The sequence below is a fragment of the Phocoena sinus genome, chromosome 2 (assembly GCF_008692025.1).
Source record: "Phocoena sinus isolate mPhoSin1 chromosome 2, mPhoSin1.pri, whole genome shotgun sequence".
In the NCBI taxonomy this organism is placed as follows: Eukaryota; Metazoa; Chordata; class Mammalia; order Artiodactyla; family Phocoenidae; genus Phocoena; species Phocoena sinus.
This window is the reverse complement of record NC_045764.1, coordinates 162,569,514-162,589,452: the sequence shown is the minus strand read 5'-3', so window position 1 is coordinate 162,589,452 and position 19,939 is coordinate 162,569,514. Positions and strand designations below refer to the sequence as shown.

General features: G+C 39.8%; 1 protein-coding gene across 7 annotated transcripts in view; it reads left to right on the top strand.

Annotated features, from left to right (window-relative positions):
- GALC (galactosylceramidase) overlaps nt 1-19,939 on the top strand; it is a 61,502-nt gene that overhangs the window by 1,991 nt on the left and 39,572 nt on the right. For 3 of the 7 annotated variants that reach the window (XM_032622586.1, XM_032622584.1, XM_032622585.1), the window contains 3 exons: nt 17,253-17,321; nt 17,582-17,645; nt 19,219-19,332. In XM_032622586.1, the coding sequence (XP_032478477.1) occupies nt 17,253-17,321; nt 17,582-17,645; nt 19,219-19,332 (247 nt within the window). Of the gene's footprint in view, nt 1-58; nt 236-841; nt 924-17,252; nt 17,322-17,581; nt 17,646-19,218; nt 19,333-19,939 lie in introns of those variants that run through there. The other 4 variants (XM_032622587.1, XM_032622588.1, XM_032622589.1 and 1 more) reach the window with 4 other exon arrangements.

The following is a 19,939-nucleotide window of genomic DNA, read 5'->3' as shown; positions in this document are numbered from 1 at the left end:
GTGAGCAGCGGGGGGTGGGACGCACGGGTGGCGTCAGGGCACAGCTCCGTCTCGCCCCACAAGCCCCCGCGGCGTAGCCCAGCGTTTCGATGCTCTCCCGTTGCGGCCCGGCTCCCGGCGGGCGCCCTTCGCCTGGCTGTCCAGACCCGCCGGCCGCGGGGCTGGAACCTGCGTTTACTGGTTTAAAATGAACCTGTAGAGCCAGTTAGATTTAACAGATCCGGGGGTCCACCGAGTAAGTGACAGGTCTAGATAGCGACAAGGCTGGAGCTCAAACCCTTCCTTTCTCTGGGCAGCGGGGCATGTGTGTGTGTGGGGTCTCTTCGCCTTGGAGAGGGCACTCTGGGAGGGTCGCTCCAGAGACGGCCAGGGAGCCGAGGAGCATGCGTCTGCTGAAGAGGATGCCCCAGTGGGATGCTTTGGCTGTGCCTCTTCTTTTTTAGGGAGGGGGTTCGGGAGTCCTGGACTAGTACTGCAGGATGCGGTTGGGCTCTTTCAAAGGGTCAAGTACCGAATAAGTTTGTTTTTTTTTTTTGCGGTACGCGGGCCTCTCACTGTTGTGGCCTCTCCCGTTGCGGAGCACAGGCTCCGGACGCGCAGGTTCAGCGGCCATGGCTTACGGGCCCAGCCGCTCCGCCGCATGTGGGATCTTCCCGGACCGGGGCACGAACCCGCGTCCCCTGCATTGGCAGGCGGACTCTCAACCATGGCGCCACCAGGGAAGCCCCCGGATAAGTTTTTGTTTGGAGGCACAGCAGGTATCTCAAGGCCTCTTTAGGAAGGTGAGAGGCTAGAAACTGTCTGGGACCTTTTTTTTTTTTTTTCTTTTTCTAATGGCAGCCTACACCAGTTATCAACTGATAGTTTAGGATTGTTTACTGTTGGAGGATTGTTTTCCCCTGGGATGGCAAAGGCCTAAGAGGGTGAGTTGCCCTCTGGAAGGGGCAGTGCCTCATTGGTGGCTATTTATGTGTGTGAGGAGAGGGAAACGATGGGTCACCAGTCAAGATAGTGACTCACCACCGTTAAGATGCATAAGAATCACCTGGTCGTTTGTTTCCATGCAGACTCTGGCCTCCCCGCCAGCTCCCATTCTGACTTTACAGTTCTGGAGTGGGGCCTGAAAATCTGCTTTTTAACAAATGCGCCAGTGCCTTCTCATACTAAATGTTGAGAGAACTATTTTCCTGATTCAAGGATATCTGGAGCAAGCGGTTTTTTGTTTTTTAAATAAAATTTTAATTTAAAGATAGTTTCTGATTTACAGAAAATTTGCCAAGACAATACAGAGTTCTCATATACCCTGTAGCCAGTTGTCTCCTGTTATCAGCATCCCACATTAGTACGGGACATTTGTCCCAACCAATATTAATTATGTTAATGAAAGTCTGTACTTCCTTTCATATTTCCTTAGTTGTTACCTAATGCTCTTTTTCGGTTTCAGGATCCTATCCAGGATACTAATTGCATTTAATTGGCATGTCTTTTTAGTCTTTTTTAGGCTGTGTCACTTGGGATAAGTTTGTATTGTCTGGGCATTTTAAAATACTTACGTTAAGGGAGACATGAGGGCCATTCCAGCTTAATGCAACGTTTGTGTGGGCACAGCTGGTAATTTCCTTAGTTCCCTAGTCATGCTGATGGGTGGCTCCTAGGCCTGGGAGCTTGCCACAGTAGCTTGATTGTTCTTGGCTCCTAAAAATTTACTTAGTCCTGTCTCATGCTCTTTGTAACCATTGTCTTGTCTTTGTTTTATCCCCTTGTGTTTATAGCTTTTGGGTCCATGGGGTTTATGGTGGCAGATCTTTGGGTGAGAGGGATTTTCTTTTTTGTACCCCAGATCATAGCTAAAACTGATTTTATTTGAAAATGGTAAGGCAGAATTCTTGAATTGGTTGAATGGGTTGTTTGTTGGGTTGAGTCAGATTGGTGCTTGTATCCTTAGATGCAATTCAGAACCAGCTTGAATGCTTGCTTGCTGGGTGGATGTTCTGGGCTGGTCTCAGCCTATTGATAACCAGTGCTTTGGAGGGACTGGTCCTTGTGCTTCTTTTTATTCTTTTTTTTTTTTAACGTTTTTATTGGAGTATAACTGCTTTACAATGGTGTGTTAGTTTCTGCTTTATAACAAAATGAATCAGTTATACATATGCATATATCCCCATATCTCTTCCCTCTTGCATCTCCCTCCCACCCCCCCTCCCTATCCCACCCCTCTAGCTGTTCACAAAGTACCGAGCTGATCTCCCTGTGCTATGTGGCTACTTCCCATTAGCTATTAATTTTACATTTGATAGTATATGTATGTCCATGCCACTCTCTCACTTTGTCCCAGTTTACCCTTCCCCCTCCCCATGTCCTCAAGTCCATTCTCTAGTAGGTCTGCGTCTTTATTCCCATCTTGCATCTAGATTCTTCATGACTATTTTTTTTTTCAGATTCCATATATATGTGTTAGCATGTGGTATTTGTTTTCTCTTTCTGACTTACTTCACTCTGTATGACAGACTCTAGGTCCATCCACCTCACTACAAATAACTCAATTTTGTTCCTTTTTATGGCTAATATTCCATTGTATATATGTTCCACATCTTCTTTATACATTCATCTGTTGATGGACACTTAGGTTGCTTCCATGTCCTGGCTATTGTAAATAGAGCTGCAGTGAACATTGTGGTACATGACTCTTTTTGAATTATGGTTTTCTCAGGGTATATGCCCAGTAGTGGGATTGCTGGGTCGTATGGTAGTTCTATTTTTAGTTTTTTAAGGACCCTCCGTACTGTTCTCCATAGTGGCTGTATCAATTTACATTCCCACCAACAGTGTATGAGGGTTCCCTTTTCTCCACACCCTCTCCAGCATTTACTGTTTGTAGATTTTTTGATTATGGCCATTCTGACTGGTGTGAGGTGATATCTCACTGTAGTTTTGATTTGCATTTCTCTAATGATTAATGATGTTGAGCATTCTTTCATGTGTTTGTTGGCAATCTGTATATCTTCTTTGAAGAAATGTCTGTTTAGGTCTTCTGCTTTTTTGGATTGGGTTGTTTGTTTTTTTTGATATTGAGCTGCATGAGCTGCTTGTAAGTTTTGGAGATTAATCCTTTGTCAGTTGCTTCATTTGCAAATATTTTCTCCCATTCTGAGGGTTGTCTTTTCATCTTGTTTGTGGTTTCCTTTGCTGTGCAAAAGCTTTTAAGTTTCATTAGGTCCCATTTGTTTATTTTTGCTTTTATTTCCATTTCTCTAGGAGATGGGTCAAAAAGGATCTTGCTGTGATTTATGTCATAGAATGTTCTGCCTATGTTTTCCACTAAGAGTTTGATAGTGTCTGGCCTTGCATTTAGGTCTTTAATCCATTTTGAGTTTATTTTTGTGTATGGTGTTAGGGAGTGATCTAATTTCATTCTTTTACATATAGCTGTCCAGTTTTCCCAGCACCACTTATTGAAGAGGCTGTCTTTTCTCCATTCTGTATTCTTGCCTCTTTTATGAAAGATAAGGTGACCATATGTGCATGGTATTATCTCTGGGCTTTCTATCCTGTTCCATTGATCTATATTTCTGTTTTAGTGCCAGTACCATACTGTCTTGATTACTGTAGCTTTGTAGTATAGTCTGAAGTCCAGGAGCCTGCTTCCTACAGCTCCGTTTTTCTTTCTCAAGATTGCTTTGGCTATTTGGGGTCTTTTGTGTTTCCATACAAATTGTGAAATTTTTTGTTATAGTTCTGTGAAAAATATCAGTTGTAGTTTGATAGGGATTGCATTGAATCTGTAGATTGTTTTGGGTAGTATACTCATTTTCACAATGTTGATTCTTCCAATCCAAGAACATGGTATATCTCTCCATCTATTTGTATCATCTTTAATTTCTTTCATCAGTGTCTTATAATTTTCTGCATACAGGTCTTTTGTCTCCTTAGGTAGGTTTATTCCTAGGTATTTTATTCTTTCTGTTGCAGTGGTAAATGGGAGTGTTTTCTTAATTTCACTTTCAGGTATTTCATCGTTAGTGTATAAGAATGCAAGAGATTTCTGTGCATTACTTTTGTATCCTGCTACTTTACCTAATTCATTGATTAGTTCTAGCAGTTTTCTGGTAGCATCTTTAGGATTCTCTGTGTATAGTGTCATGTCATCTGCAAACAGTGACAGCTTTGCTACTTCTTTTCCCATTTGGATTCCTTTTATTTCTTTTTCTTCTCTGATTGCTGTGGCTAAAACTTCCAAACCTATGTTGAATAAAAGTGGTGAGAGAGGGCAGCCTTGTCTTGTTCCTGATCTTAGTGGAAATGGTTTCAGTTTTTCACCATTGAGGATGATGTTGGCTGTGGGTTTGTCATATATGGCCTTTATTATGTTGATGTAAGTTCCCTCTGTGCCTACTTTCTGGAGGTTTTTTATCATAAATCGGTGTTGAATTTTGTCAAAAGCTTTCTGTGCATCTATTGAGATGATCATATGGTTTTTTTCCTTCAATTTGTTAATATGGTGTATCACATCAATTGATTTTGCATATATTGAGGAATATACATTCTTGCATTCCTGGGATAAACCCCACTTGATCATGGTGTATGATCCTTTTAATGTGCTGTTGGATTCTGTTTGCTAGTATTTTGTTGAGGATTTTTGCATCTATGTTTATCAGTGATACTGGTCTGTAGTGGGTTTTTTTTTGTGACATCTTTTTCTGGTTTTTGTATCAGGGTGATGGTGGCCTCGTAGAATGAGTTTGGGAGTGTTCCTCTCTCTGCTGTTTTGGAAGAGTTTGAGAAGGATGGGTGTTAGCTCTTCTCTAAATGTTTGATAGAATTTGCCTGTGAAGCCATCTACTGCTGGGCTTTTGTTTATTGGAAGATTTTTTTTTTTTTTTTGCGGTAGTGGGCCTCTCACTGTTGTGGCCCCTCCCATTGTGGAGCACAGACTCCAGACGCACAGGCCCAGCGGCCATGGCTCACGGGCCCAGCCGCTCCGCGGCATGTGGGATCCTCCCAGACCGCAGCACGAACCCGTGTCCCCTGCATTGGCAGGCAGACTCTCAGCCACTGCGCCACCAGGGAAGCCCATATTGGAAGATTTTTAATCACAGTTTCAATTTCAGTGCTTGTGATTGGTCTGTTCATATTTTCTGTTTCTTCCTGGTTCAGTCTCGGAAGGTTGTGCATTTCTAAGAGTTTGTCCATTTCTTCCAGGTTGTCCATTTTATTGGCATAGAGTTGCTTGTAGTAATCTCTCATGATCCTTTGTATTTCTGCAGTGTCAGTTGTTACTTCCCCTTTTTCATTTCTAATTCTATTGATTTGAGTTTTCTCCCTTTTTTTCTTAATGTTTCTGGCTAATGCTTTATCAATTTTGTTTATCTTCTCAGAGAATCAGATTTTAGTTTTATTGATCTTTGTTATCGTTTCCTTCATTTCTTTTTCATTTATTTTTGATCTGATCTTTATGATTTCTTTCCTTTTGCTAACTTATGGTTTTTTTCCTTCTTCTTTAATTGCGTTAGATATAATGTTAGGTTGTTTACTTGAAATGTTTCTTGTTTCTTAAGGTAGGATTGTATTGCTATAAACTTCCCTCTTAGAACTGCTTTTGCTGCATCCCGTAGGTTTTGGGTTGTTGTGTTTTTATTGTCATTTGTTTTTAGGTATTTTTTGATTTCTTCTTTGGTTTCTTCAGTGATCTCTTGGTTATTAAGTAGTGTATTGTTTAGCCTCCATGTGCTTGTATTTTTTACATACTTTTTCCTGTAATTGATATCTAATCTCATAACATTGTGGGCAGAAAAGATACTTGATACAACTTCAATTTTCTTAAATTTACCAAGGCTTGACTTGTGATCCAAGATATGATCTATCCTGGAGAATGTTCCATGAGCACTTGAGGAAAAAGAGTATTATGTTGTTTTGGGGTGGAATGTCCTATAAATATCAATTAAGTCTATGTTGTTTAATGTATCATTTAAAGCTTGTCTTCCCTTATTTATTTTCATTTTGGATGATCTGTCCACTGGTGAAAGTGGGGTGTTAAAGTCCCCTACTATGATTGTGTTACTGTCGATTTCCCCTTTTATGGCTGTTAGTATTTGCCTTATGTATTGAGGTGCTCCTATGTTGGGTGCATAAATATTTACAATTGTTGTATCTTCTTCATGCATCGATCCCTTGATCATTATGTAGTGTCCTTCTTTGTCTCTTGTAATACTCTTTGTTTTAAAGTCTATTTTGTCTGATATGAGAATTGCTACTCCAGCTTTCTTTTGATTTCCATTTGCATGGAATATGTTTTTCCATCCCCTCACTTTCAATCTGTATGTGTCCCTAGGTCTGAAGTGGGTCTCTTGTAGACAGCATATATAAGGGTCTTGTTTTTGTATCCATTCAGCCAGTCTATGTCTTTTGGTTGGAGCGTTTAATCCATTTACATTTTAGGTAATTATTGATACGTATGTTCCTATTACCATTTTCTTAATTGTTTTGGGTTTGTTATTGTAGGTCCTTTCCTTCTGTTGTTTCCTGCCTAGAGAAGTTCCTTTAGCATTTGTTGTAAAGCTGGTATGGTGTTGCTGAATTCTGTTAGTTTTTACTTGTCTGTAAATGTTTTAATTTCTCTGTCAAATCTGAATGAGATCCTTGCTGGACAGAGTAATCTTGGTTGTAGGTTTTTCCCTTTCATCACTTTAAATAGTCCTGCCACTCCCTTCTGGCTTGCAGAGTTTCTGCTGAAAGATCAGCTGTTAACCTTATGGGATTCCCTTGTATGTTATTTGTTGTTTTTCCCTTGCTGCTTTTAATATTTTTTCTTTGTATTTAATTTTTGACAGTTTGATTAATATGTGTCTTGGTGTGTTCTCCTTAGATTTATCCTGTATTGGACTCTCTGTGCTTCCTGCATTTGATTAACTATTTCCTTACCTATATTAGGGAAGATTTCAACTATAATCTCTTCAAATATTTTCTCAGTCCCTTTCTTTTTCTTTTCTTCGAATATTGGTGCGTTTAATGTTGTCCCAGAGGTCTCTGATACTGTCCTCAATTCTTTTCATTCTTTTTTCTTTATTCTGCTCTGTGATAGTTATTTCCTCTATTTTATCTTCCAGGTCACTTATCCGTTCTTCTGCCTCAGTTATTCTGCTATTGATCCCTTCTAGAGTATTTTTAATTTCATTTATTGTGTTGTTCATCATTGTTTGTTTGCTCTTTAGTTCTTCTCGGTCCTTGTTAAACATTTCTTATATTTTCTCCATTCTATTTCCAAGATTTTGGACCATCTTTAATTATTCTGAATTCTTTTTCAGGTAGACTGCCTATTTTCTCTTCACTTGTTACGTCTGGTGGGTTTTTACCTTGCTCCTTCATCTGCTGTGTGTTTCCTTGTCTTCTCATTTTGCTTAACTTACTGTGTTTGGGGGCTGCAGGTTTGTAGTTCCTGTTGTTTTTGGTGTTTGCCTCCAATGACTAAGGTTGGTTCAGTGGGTTGTGTAGGCTTCCTGGTGGAGGGAACTAGTGCCTGTGTTCTGGTGGATGAGGCTGGATCTTGTCTTTCTGGTGTGCAGGCCCATGTCTGATGGTGTGTTTTGGGGTGTCTGTGACCTATTATGATTTTAGGCAGCCTCTCTGCTAATGGGTGGGGTTGTGTTCCTGTCTTGCTAGTTGTTTGTCAAAGGATGTCCAGCACTGTAGCTTGCTGGCCATTGAGTGGAGCTGGGTCTTGGCGCTAAGATGGAGAGCTCTGGGAGATTTTTGCTGTTTGATAATACGTGGAGCTGGGAGTTCTCTGGTGGACCAATGTCTCGAACTTGGCTCTCCTACGTCAGAAGCACAGCCCTGATGCCTGACTGGAGCACCAAGAGCCTGTCATCCACACGGCTCAGAATAAAAGGGAGAAAAGAAAGAAAGAAAGAAAAAGATAAAATAAATAAAGTAAGATTAAATTAAAAAGTTATTAAAAAACAAAAAATTATTTAAAAAATTTTAAAGTAATTTAAAAAAAAGAAAGAAGAAAACAACCAAACCAGAAAGCAAATCCACCAATGATAGCAAGTGCTGAAGTTTATTAAAAAGAGAAAAGAAAAAAAAAAAAAAAGGACAGAACCCCAGGACAAATGGTAAAAGCAAAGCTATACAGACAAAATCACACACAGAATCATACGCATACACACTCACAATAAGAGAAAAAGGGAAAAAAAAATTACTCCCCAAATCCACCTCTTCAATTTGGGGTGATTCATTGCCTGTTCACGTATTCCACAGATGCAGGGTACATCAAGTTGATTGTGGAGCTTTAATCCGCTGCTTCTGTGGCTGCTGGGAGAGATTTCCCTTTCTCTTCTTTGTTCGCACAGCTCCCGGGGTTCACCTTTGGATTTGGCCCCGCCTCTGCGTGTAGGTCGCCTGAGGGCGTCTGTTCTTCGCTCAGACAGGATAGGGTTAAAGAAGCAGTTGATTCGGGGGCTCTGGCTCACTCAGGCCGGGGAGAGGGAGGGGTACGGATCCGGGGTGAGTCTGCGGCGGCAGAGGCCACTGTGATGTTGCAACAGCCGGAGGCGCGCCGTGCGTTCTCCCTGGGAAGCTGTCCCTGGGTCACGGGACCCTGGCAGCGGCGGGCTGCACAGGCTCCTGGGAGGGCAGGTGTGGATAGTGACCTGTGGTTGCACACGGGCTTCTTGGTGGCTGCAGCAGCAGCCTGAGCCCATCTCTGGGGTCCGCGCTGTTAGCCGCGGCTTGCGCCCGTCTCTGGAGCTCCTTTAAGTAGAGCTCTTAATCCTCTCTCCTCGCGCACCAGGAAACAAAAAGGCAAACAAAGAAAAAGTCTCTTGCGTTTTCGGTAGTTACAGACCTTTTCCCGGACTCCCTCCTGGCTAGTTGTGGCCCACTAGCCCCCTTCAGGCTGTGTTCACGCAGCTCCCTCCCACTGGTGCAGGTCCCGTCCCTATTCTTTTGTCTCTGTTTTTTCTTTTTTCTTTTGCCCTACCCAGGTACATGGGGAGTTTCTTGCCTTTTGGGAGGTCTGAGGTCTTCTGCCAGCGTTCAGTAGGTGTTCTGTAGGAGCTGTTCCACATGTAGATGTATTTCTGATGTATTTGTGGGCAGGAAGGTGATCTCCACGTCTTACTCTTCTGCCATCTTGAAGCTCCTCTCTGTGCTATTTACCATGATTGCAAGATGCCCTCAGTGATAACCGTCAGAAAACCTTGAAAATAAAAAGTTTATTACTCACAGGTCCTGGAAAGCACATGGCACACCTGGGCCACACAGGGAGGTTGTAGGTAGAGAGGGGGGTGTGGGCCTGGGGTTCTGCTTTCATTAGGGTCAAGGGTGAGGCCTAGGGTTTTGTGGGCTCACTTTTTATTGGTGAGTTCAAAACTTAAGAGTAGAAAATTAAAGTGCAGGAAGAGAAAAAAAAATGACCCTAATGATGGTCAGTTATCGAAATCAACCAAGATCTCAAGCAAAGAATCCCCCCCACCCCCTCCCGCCAACCCCAGCCTGGCTCTTTATCTAGTTCTGTGGCTGGCAGTGTGTTTATTTGAGATAGCTATCTCTGAAATGGATAACTCTGGAGTGGATGCCTTGCAATCAAAGCTTAAGTCCTGCCCTTCCATTACAAAAAAGGAAAAACCAACTGTTGGGGATTACACTACAATCCACCCTTGATGCCTAGGCATCAGAGTCAGTGGTGAGGACATTAACTGCCTGAGTAGCTGATTTACTAAAAGTCAGGGATAGGGCATGTTGTAACCTAGAAAGGATTTTAGTAGCACTCCTATAATAATTATATTGAACAAGCAGTAGTCCTGAAATCCAGCTGGTAGCCATTGACCCAAGCTTAAAGGGTCATACCTTGAAACGAGATCAGTGATGTTGGGGCCCTAGGGATCCATTCAAAGATTAGATAATGTTATGATTAACATCTTGGGACATCTGGTGTAAGTAGGTTTGAATCTGTGCTGAGTTGGTGGATTGCTCCATATCGCACCCAACCACTGTCTTAGAATAGGTCAGTTCAATTAATGGATTGTGTCTCATTTGAGGAGGCAGCGATGCAGGTGTGTTTATAAAGTTAGGCCTCTATGGTGCAAATATTTGATTCAGGTTATTTCATAAGAGGCATTTCTATGGAAACAAAAGAAAAACAATGGTTAGTGGTTGGAGCAGATTATAAACCTAGTCTGAGGCCTGAGGGTAGCCAGTTGAGATTTCTAGATGTAGGACTTGAAGCATATTCAGATGGGGTGGGGACAGATGGTGGCAATCATAGATTTTCCTGGTTTGTAGTCTGAATATCTCTGGTGGTGGGGGGGTTCTTTCTGAGTGGTCCATGCAGCAAGAGGCGCAAAGATTGTTCATACATGAACTGTTGTAGTGATTTCTCTGGAGTTTATATCTAGTTGTCCCACTTCAGCTTGCATGGCTTCAGGAAAAGGGCAATTTTAGTTCTCAATAATTCCAAGTCAGAAAGGTGGGAAAAAGTTGGAAACAATATCTGGAGAGTTGTAGCCAGATATTAGAGGAAGTGAGAAGAATTCAGTATTCAGTCCAGTTTACAGGTAGAAAACAAACCTCAAAGGCAATTAACAGGACTAAAATCTGATATCCACAGGGTGTCCTATAGTTTCCCCTTCCCCCCACCTTTTATCAGAGATAACCCAAATAAGGCTAATTTACTTGCAAAATAAGTCTGGCCTGATTATTTAATAATTAATTAATTTATTATTTATTAAGTGCAACAAGAATAGTGATAGACCCTATAGGCTCTTTCAGGTATACTCTGCTGGACCTTCACACAAGGAATCACAGATTGGACTCTTAGAAGTCTCTCTTAAGGTAGGAAGCCAAGCTATGAGCTTACCATCAGACCTTCCCTGCAGTACTGATAGATTTGGGTGAATTCCTTTCTTCTCGAGGTCCACCGAATATCCTGAGGTTCCTACATCTGCCAGGAAGCGACCTTCCTTACTCACCTGGTAAGGCTTCTGTAAGCAAGTTGCCAGGCTGATTTTTCCAAGGAGCTTTATTGGCTCCATAAGTCAAGTTTAGTTCCTTAAATCTGTCTGGTCATATCTGAGTCTATGTTCATCTCTCTCAGATATGACATTCCAGTTAAAACCTTAGTAATATAATCAATGTTTCCAATTGTGTCCTGTTACAAGGAGGACAGATTCTTAGGAACTTATGCAAATAAATATATTGCTATGAAAATGAGAATACTCACTAAGAGTTTCTAAATTCTGAAGGGATCAGGTAGGGAGAAGTTTGTTTTATCTTTGTTTATAAGGGTACACTTTACCAAATTGCTGTAAGTCATAGACAGCTTAGGAAAACGGGTTTCCTTAAGTCTGGGGGAAAAAAAAACCGTTCAAGAACTAATAATGTTTCAGATAAAAAATCATAAAGGGCTTCCCTGGTGGCGCAGTGATTGAGAGTCCGCCTGCCGATGCAGGGGACACGGGTTCGTGCCCCGGTCCAAGAAGATCCCACATGCTTGCGTACAGCAAAAAAAAAAAAAAAAAAAAAAAAAAAAAATCATAAAAATTATAATTATCCTCATCAGTTCATTCAGTTCCTTGTAATTAATTCTGATTGATCTTGATCTTTAGTTAGCAGTTTTATGAATCTTTTTTTTTTTTTTTGCGGTACGCGGGCCTCTCACTGTTGTGGGCCTCTTCCGCCGCGGAGGACAGACTCTGGACGCGCAGGCTCAGCGGCCATGGCTCACAGGCCCAGCCGCTCCGCGGCATGTGGGGTCTTCCCGGACCGGGGCACGAACCCGTGTCCCCTGCATCGGCAGGCGGACTCTCAGCCACTGCACCACCAGGGAAACCCTGAATCTTTTTTTACCTTAGAGTTCTGTAAATTCTTACCCAGTTGAGCAGTATGATCTGAAAATTATCAGAATCCTGTACTTTAAGTTAGAGTCCTTTTCACAAGTCTTCTTGAAGATGAAGCACTTTTCAAAGAACACTTTTGCAAAAGCATCAGAGTAAATAATTGTCTGTAAATGACAAAAAGACTTAAACACGACCATGTTAAAGATCTGATAAAGTTTATTATAATGCAAATGACAAGGAAATTAGGTTATTTCTGTGACATACAACATTTTAAGTTAATAACTAGAATTACAAGTGATAACATTATACCAGGATATAGCAGGTATCTAGGAATTTTATGTAATTTCTGGAACACATATATTAGTAACATATATCAATACAAATAAAACCTAAAGAAGGTTTAGTATTATGTCTTTGACAGTGCTTCCCATGCAATTTAACATACCAAAAAAGCCTAATTAGTTTAACGTCTGTCTTTATAAGGAGAAAGACCACATCTTTTGAGATGTTCCAGGGCCCATCTGGAAAATCTCAAAGTTATTTTGAGGTCAGAAAGACTTCATTTAGAATTTGATTTTGGGAAGTTTGTCAAAATATCAAAAGCTGTTAAAACACTTGATTAAATAGGATTGTTGGTCACTGTGAAATAATACTTGGTTATCCATTTAAGCAAAATCACAAGAACTTCACAGGCAAATACATAAAGTTACTTATTTTAATCCCAGTTTAACCCCCACCCCCACCCCAAACACACAACCTTAGCTCTTTTAATAGAGAAGACTCACTTTTTTTTTTTAAGTAATTAAAGATTAAGTAAAGATAATGTGAAGCATAGAATATTATTTTGATAAAACACAGAATCTTTATTTCCTAGGCAGGTTACTTAAAAGGTAAAGAAAAACCTTTCACAGGTTTATCAAGAGCAGACCAATAGTCTAATAAAAATTTGTCTTCTTAGCAGATGAAAGATAATTAAGTTTTAGTTTTACATAAGTATGCTATTAAAGTTTATTTTAAAAAAATCCTTAAAATAAATTTATTTCATTTTTAGCTAGCTTGACTACACAGGTAAAATTCCCTCTCTTCTCTCTCTCTCTTTCCCCAGCTTCTATATCCATTCATTTTGTCTACTTTAGGACAAAATTACTTTCATTTCCCTAACAAAAATACATCTCCCTACCTCATACCTTTCCTTAGCCAAAATACATCCTACTTTCCTTGATAGAATTGTTTCCCTTATTATTTCCAGTATTTTAATTACATATATTAGTTAGAATGCTTGACTCTTATAAACCTTAATTTCTAGTGAAAACTAGGAAGTAAACAATTGTGAACTGTTATACCAGTATTCTGTAGGTTGGCAAATTTATGAATATATTTTATAATTTCTAGAAGCATATGCTTCTTTTTTGGTACAGTTTTTCATTGTAGCACAAGACATGTTTTCTAACAGATCTAAATATCTTTTGTTTCTCTGTGATAAGAAACCAAAAGTAGATAAACCTATGTTCAGTAATTAATGTTTTAGCATTTTATATTATTTGGAAATTATCTATATATTTAATTAATGTCCATCATTTAACTTAGCAAAACTCTAAGGTTTCAAGTTACCGACGAGATTTGGGTGACTATTTTTAAGTAGACGTACCAGAAAACATAATTATTTTTGAAAAGTGGATGCTTTGGTGATCAGAGATTAAGTTTTGCATTGGTATTACAAGAAGGAAAAGCCAGTGGATAACTTGGTCTGTAGTCTGATCACAGATCTGACCTTCTACTGTGGAAAAAAAAATCTTTTCCCTAACCCAGCTGATTTTTACATTTTTATTTTCTAATGTTGCAACCTTACTCATAGATGCTGGTGCATATTTCAAGGTAAACAGTAGACTAATGGGCTAATGTATTTATTCTTTACTACTACCATTCTCCTTTCTATTTTTGTGGTTTAAACCTGGAATAGCCAGTATTTCTTAAAATGAGGACTCATAATGTCCTAATATCTTTACTTTGATATTAAATCCATTGTTTAACTTGCTGAAAATGGAAATGTTTTGTTATTTTATGTTTATTAACTAAGTTTAAAATGAGAAGAATTGTTTCGTAACTCAGAATAGGAGACTGTTATCTGTTCTAATAGTGTCCTTATGTGTAATGCATCACTCATCTTAGAAGTTCGGTAAATACGATTGGATGAAAATGGTTGCAAGACTATATTTGTACACCACTTTAAGCTTCTTTCTGAAGTCCCTGGTACCTAGCACAGTTTGTGGCAATAAGTGTTTGGAATCTTCATATTTGATAGGGAAGGCAGTATGGTGTACGTGGACTGAAGAGCAGATTGCTCGGGATCTGTTCTGGGCCCTGCCACTCACTGTACAGCCTTGGGCAGGTTATTTAACTTCCCTGTATCTCAGGTTTTTTTCTGGGGACACAGTGATACCTACCTGGTGGGAACATTGTGAGGATAGATGTCAAAGCACAGGATGGCATCTGTCACACGACTAATTTTGGTTAATATCATTCTGTTTCATAGATTAGTGGGGAGGAAGCTATTCCAAGGATTTTAAATGAAAAACGTGTTCCAGTTTGGGTATACAATGCCTGCCATTTGTTGAGAGCTTACTATGTTCCAGCTACTGTGCTAAGGCTTCCTGGGCTGCTTGTAAAGAGCTCCAGGCCTTATTCAGGGAGCGTGATTAGTAATTTGGTAATTTGCTATTGCTTAATGGTACCTTTCAACGTTTGGCTGTACTGCTCCTAGCTGACTATTGCCGTTGACTAAGGCTTTTGCATTGGGTGTGACTGTAGGCTTGCAATAGAGTCATGATGTGGTGTGGTTACTCAAAGTTGGCCCTTTCTGTGTTAGGGATAGAAGAGCACAGAGAGCAAAATAACCCCCAAACAGTGAAACACACTGTTCTAACAACAATGTGTATCGTTAGCATAATGCAGAGTAGGCAGCATTGTTTACCTTGGGTCAAGGATAGGCTAGTGTGCGTATACAGCATTCATTCACTTTAATATTTGAGCCTCTGCTAGTCTGTAAGCTCTTTGAGAAAGTGACTCTATGTTTAAAAACAATTCGTGTATACAGTGCCTGTCAATTCTTGAGAGCTTACTATGTGCCAGCTACTGTGCTAAGTCCTTTACATATACTTTATTTTAGTCTTGGGACAGCTGAATGAAGAAGATAACCCACTTTATGATAAATTGCCCTTGGTCACATTGCTTGTAAATGACGTAATCAGGATACCAGCTTCATGGATGCAAAGCCTATATTATGCTGCCTGTGCAGTGCAACCAATGATAACATAAAAGATATTAAATAAATGGTTATTGAATAATAGACTAAATGAGGATATGAACTTGAATAAGACACAGTCCTTGTCCTCAGGGAACTTAGAGGTGAAACAGAAAAGTAAAGCAGTGATGAGAGTGCAGGGATAGAAGAGTTACGGCAGCCATGTGGACCTTGTGCCGAGGGAGTCCACAGTCCAATCTGCATCAGTGGTGTCCGACCCTTTTGGCACCAGGGACCGGTTTCATGGAAGACAATTTTCCCGTGGACCGGGGGAGGGGGATGGTTTCGGGATGATTCAAGCGCGATACATTTATTGTGCATTTTATTTCTGTTATTATTACATTGTAATATATAATGAAATAATTATACAACTCACCATAATGCTGACAGGAGGTGGAGCTCAGGCGGTAATGAGAGCGATGGGGAGTGGCTGTAAATATAGATGAAGCTTTGCTCGCTCACCCTCCACTCACCTCCTGCCGTGCGGCCCCGTTCCTAATAGGCCACCGACTGTACCGGTCTGTGACCAGGGAGTTGGGGACCCCTGACTTACGTCAAACTTATGGGGAGGAGCAGAAGGTATTCTTCCTTGAAGAGGTGGAGTTTGATCTGAAAGCTAAAGGATGAATTGGATTTGGCCAAATGAGGGTATAGAATGCATTCCAGACAGAAGAAAGAGAAAAATTAGTTTGTTAGACCTAGATAGATGGTGTGAGAGTGATAAGGGGTAAAGTGTCAGAGGTAGAATCCAAATAATTAAGGGATTTGGGTATAAAACTGAACAATCTGAACTTTATCCTGAAAGCTCTTGGGGGAGGGAAGTCTTGGCATGTTTAAACAGAGTAGTTTCATGGTTAGGTTTTTGTTTTGGGAAGATTAATCTGACAAGTAGTATTGAGGATAAAATATGGGGAGGCAGATGGGAGACCCTGAAACCATTTAGGCTGTTCTAATAATTGAGGAGAGCCTAGGAAGGTAGTGGGGTTGAAGATGAGGGGATGAAGAGAGATATTAAAGAGGTCTTGGTGACTGAAGATAGATGGAAAGTTTGATGAAAAGGTGACCCTAAATTTATGGCTCAGACAGGTGTTGTTCTTTACTAAGATGGCAAATACATGAGGAGGAAACAGATTTAGGAAAAAGTGCTATGTTTGGTTGGGGATGTGTTGAGCTTGAAGTGGCTAGAGAGTAGCTCCATGGGCCTGTGTGTCAGTGGCAGGGGCTGAGACACCAGCAGAATGTCAGTGGTAGCATATATGAGAGTAAAATAGAACATCAAGCCCCATGGAAGTCAAGTCTTGCCCTTGGCATACACCTGGCAAGGTGTTGGTTGTTTCATGTTAAAACCTATCTCTTTATTCCCCTTGCTACTGTTGCCCCCCAAAGTATACATACTTGGTGGGTTATTGATTTTGTGATTTCTTTGTTCAAGCAGTCATCAGCCATGGTTTAGGTATGATCAAGTGTTATTTCCTGCATCTTCCACCTCTCTCTTTCTATTCTGATGGAAAGTCTTGTGTGAGGTTTCCTTAGTACAGCCTGGCCTGGGGAATCACTGTGTGGTCGTTCTTAATAGCAAGAGGTAGCACCTATAAATCTCTAATAAGAATGAGGAGAGTGGAGGTTCCTTTAAGCAGTGCTGCTTGTAATATTTTCTTGCAAGATGTTGAGGGGAAAAATTACCTGAGATTCATCTTTCCCATTCTGGCCCCCAGATACTGTAGTTGACAAACAGCCTTAAGACAGAGAAACTGTTTCATTTCTTCTAAAAACCACTCTGTGAGTCAAGGTCCTCAAGATAAATTTGTAGTAATGAGATTCATCAATAGACTTAGCAAGCTTACCTCCCAGCCAACCCTCATCTCAGTAGAAGAGAAACCTGGTTGTTGCTTGGAACCTATGTTTTAGCTATGGGACAGACAACAGCCGTATTTGCCCAATGATGGGCAAAACCAAGACAGGCAAACAGATAACCTGGGAAACGGCTTTCCACAGCTCAACGCTGCCCAAGAGCTGGCTAAATACGGGCATGCTAGTTGGCACGTATAAGCACTCTGAAAAGGTGTTCATTATTGGATTTGTTTTATTCATACTTTTGAAAACTTTTTATTTTTTAGGCAACCTCCCGACTTCTAGTAAATTACCCAGAGCCCTATCGTTCTCAAATACTGGATTATCTCTTTAAGGTAATGAAAAAATAATTATTTAATGGTATCTGTGATATCTTAGAAACTGTGGTGAATTTCACCAATAGTCTTTAGTGCCTTCACAATTCTAGTTTTTAAAAAACTAGGCAAATTACTTTTGGAATAAGTTGCTGTTTATTTGAAGTTTTGCTTTGGTTTTCTCATCTGCAAAACCAAAGGCAGTGATTAGTAATTGTCTTAAAGTGTTTTGTCCTTCATACAATGAATCACAGTGTTAATATTGTTACTTCTTTCCCCAGCCGAACTTCGGTGCCTCTTTGCATATTCTAAAAGTTGAAATAGGTGGTGATGGGCAGACAACAGGTAGGAGTATTTGTGGAATGGCATCGTTTTCCCCCAGTATTTAAACCTATACTTAAACTTATGGACTGTGGTTTCAGAATATAAAGAATGCCAACATTTTTGATGTTGATTGCTGCTTAGATTGTTCTTTATTGTTCCTTCTTCATTCTAATTATTTTTAAAATATTATATCAAAATATGCATTTTTTCCATACAAAGCAGCTTGTGGACTTTAGATTGCTTATTTAGTTGAAGTACTAAGTAGTAAACAAATCCACAGTTTTTTATAAACTAATATTTACTAGACAGAGCATAGGGAGAGTTTGGAATTTTACTGAGAAGTTAAAAAAAGAAAGATTTTAATGTATAAAATATGTAAGATGTTATTAGCTTTAAATAAAAATATGTGGCAAAAATATAAGTAATTTCAGAGATATTTCAGAGATATAGCTTTTTCGTCTTTTAAAAATAAAATCATTTTCAACCACTAAATTTTCAATCTTCATTGTCATAATTTTGGCTTTGTGTAGTACATGTAGTCAATTAAAAAATTTATAGGTCTCTGGTTTTCAGGAAGAAGAAAATTCTCTCAATGATTGTATATAACTTATTTTTTATCAGTTGGATTCCATTATAGTGAACCTTAGAGTATTGTCTATATACCCGTGTACCTGTTAGTGACTTGGAAGTGGCTTTTGTTAAATAGATATATCTGCGTAGTGGAATTGGTATTTAATTCATGCTGAAAAGAAACAATGCAAATGAAAAACAAAAGAAAATCCCATAACAAAACTATCCCCAACCTATTATAAAAGACATGCATTTTATTGTCAAACCCTATTTTGCAGAAGTGATAATGACTGGCCACCTTCATTTGCTGAAGCTAAATTAGAGGTAGAGATACAGAAGCAGGTAGTTCTTGTGAATTCTGATGTTCACCTTTAAGAAGAAAAGGGCTAGGGCCCCTCTCCTTCTGAGGCCCTTCTTAACAAGGGCAGATGTTTGTGAAATGTGGTAACATGTGAGGACTGGTGTCACTTACCTACCTTGACACCCTGTAGAGGTTAGTATAGAATTTTCTTACAGTGGGAAAGTGTACTCGTTCCTCTTTTCTCAAAATTCTGTTGTCTTGATTTAACAAGGCATGTTACAGGCTCAAGGCCTGGGGTATGGAAATTGGGGCTTTGGAGCCCAGGATTCACATCTAGGATTGAGAAGCTGGAAGCTGAGGTGATCTAAACTTAAAGTTGGACATAGGGATTTGAAAACCCCAGAGAGACCAAATCCCAGCAGAATATAGTCCTAGGAATTTTCAATTATTATGAGTTGATAACACTTTTCTTAACACTGCTTACAATAGAAAGTTGTGGTTTTATAATTTAAGACCTTTACGATGCTTATGGTAATGAAAAAATGAAATAATATGCTTTGATCATCCATCCTTAAGTTATATAAGATTATTCTTATGTGCCCTACATCAGGATTGGTTCTGGAATACTGCTTCTCTGAAATGTGTGTATGTGTGTAGGGGAGGGTGGCCTACAAAGCACCATTAACAGATAGTTTCCTTTCTGTTTTGCTCTCTCTCATTCAGATGGCACCGAGCCCTCCCACATGCACTATGCATTAGATGAGAATTATTTCCGAGGATATGAGTGGTGGTTAATGAAGGAAGCTAAGAAGCGGAACCCTAATATCACACTCATGGGTAAGAAGTGAAGTTTGATGTACTTTTGTAGTCTGTTTTCCTTTAATTTTTAAATTCTGAATCATGTGTGTGGAGTATCTATTAATACTGTAGTATTAATAATGTTGTTAATACTACCAGTATGCTACCAGCAGCAAAGCATGCGCCAGGCATGATTCCTTCTTTGCTCATGTATATTGTGTCTGATATTTATCATACCTCTGGAGTAAGACATTACTTTTCTCATTTTACAGAAGCAGTGGAGGCTTAGAGAGCTTATAGCACTGACTTAAGGTCAGAAAATTAGTAAATGTCAAAATCAGGTTTAGAACCTTATTCTGTTGTTTTCGATTTTTTGTTTTTTTTCTTTTTTTTGTGGTGCTACACTAATTTCCTCAACAAAATTTCTCATCAAAATTTGTAAAAGGGCAATACTATTTATAAAATTGTATACTGTATGCAGCAGTATATCCCAACTATTTGCAAAAATTGTGTGCTACATGCAGTAGTAGACCCCATTTCTAGATGAGGTACGTACAAAAGTTTTTTTTGGTGTGTATGTGTGTTTGTTTTGAACCTCAAGGATGTGGTGGTCACTGTTCTAGGCACTGGGGATGCCTAGAACAAT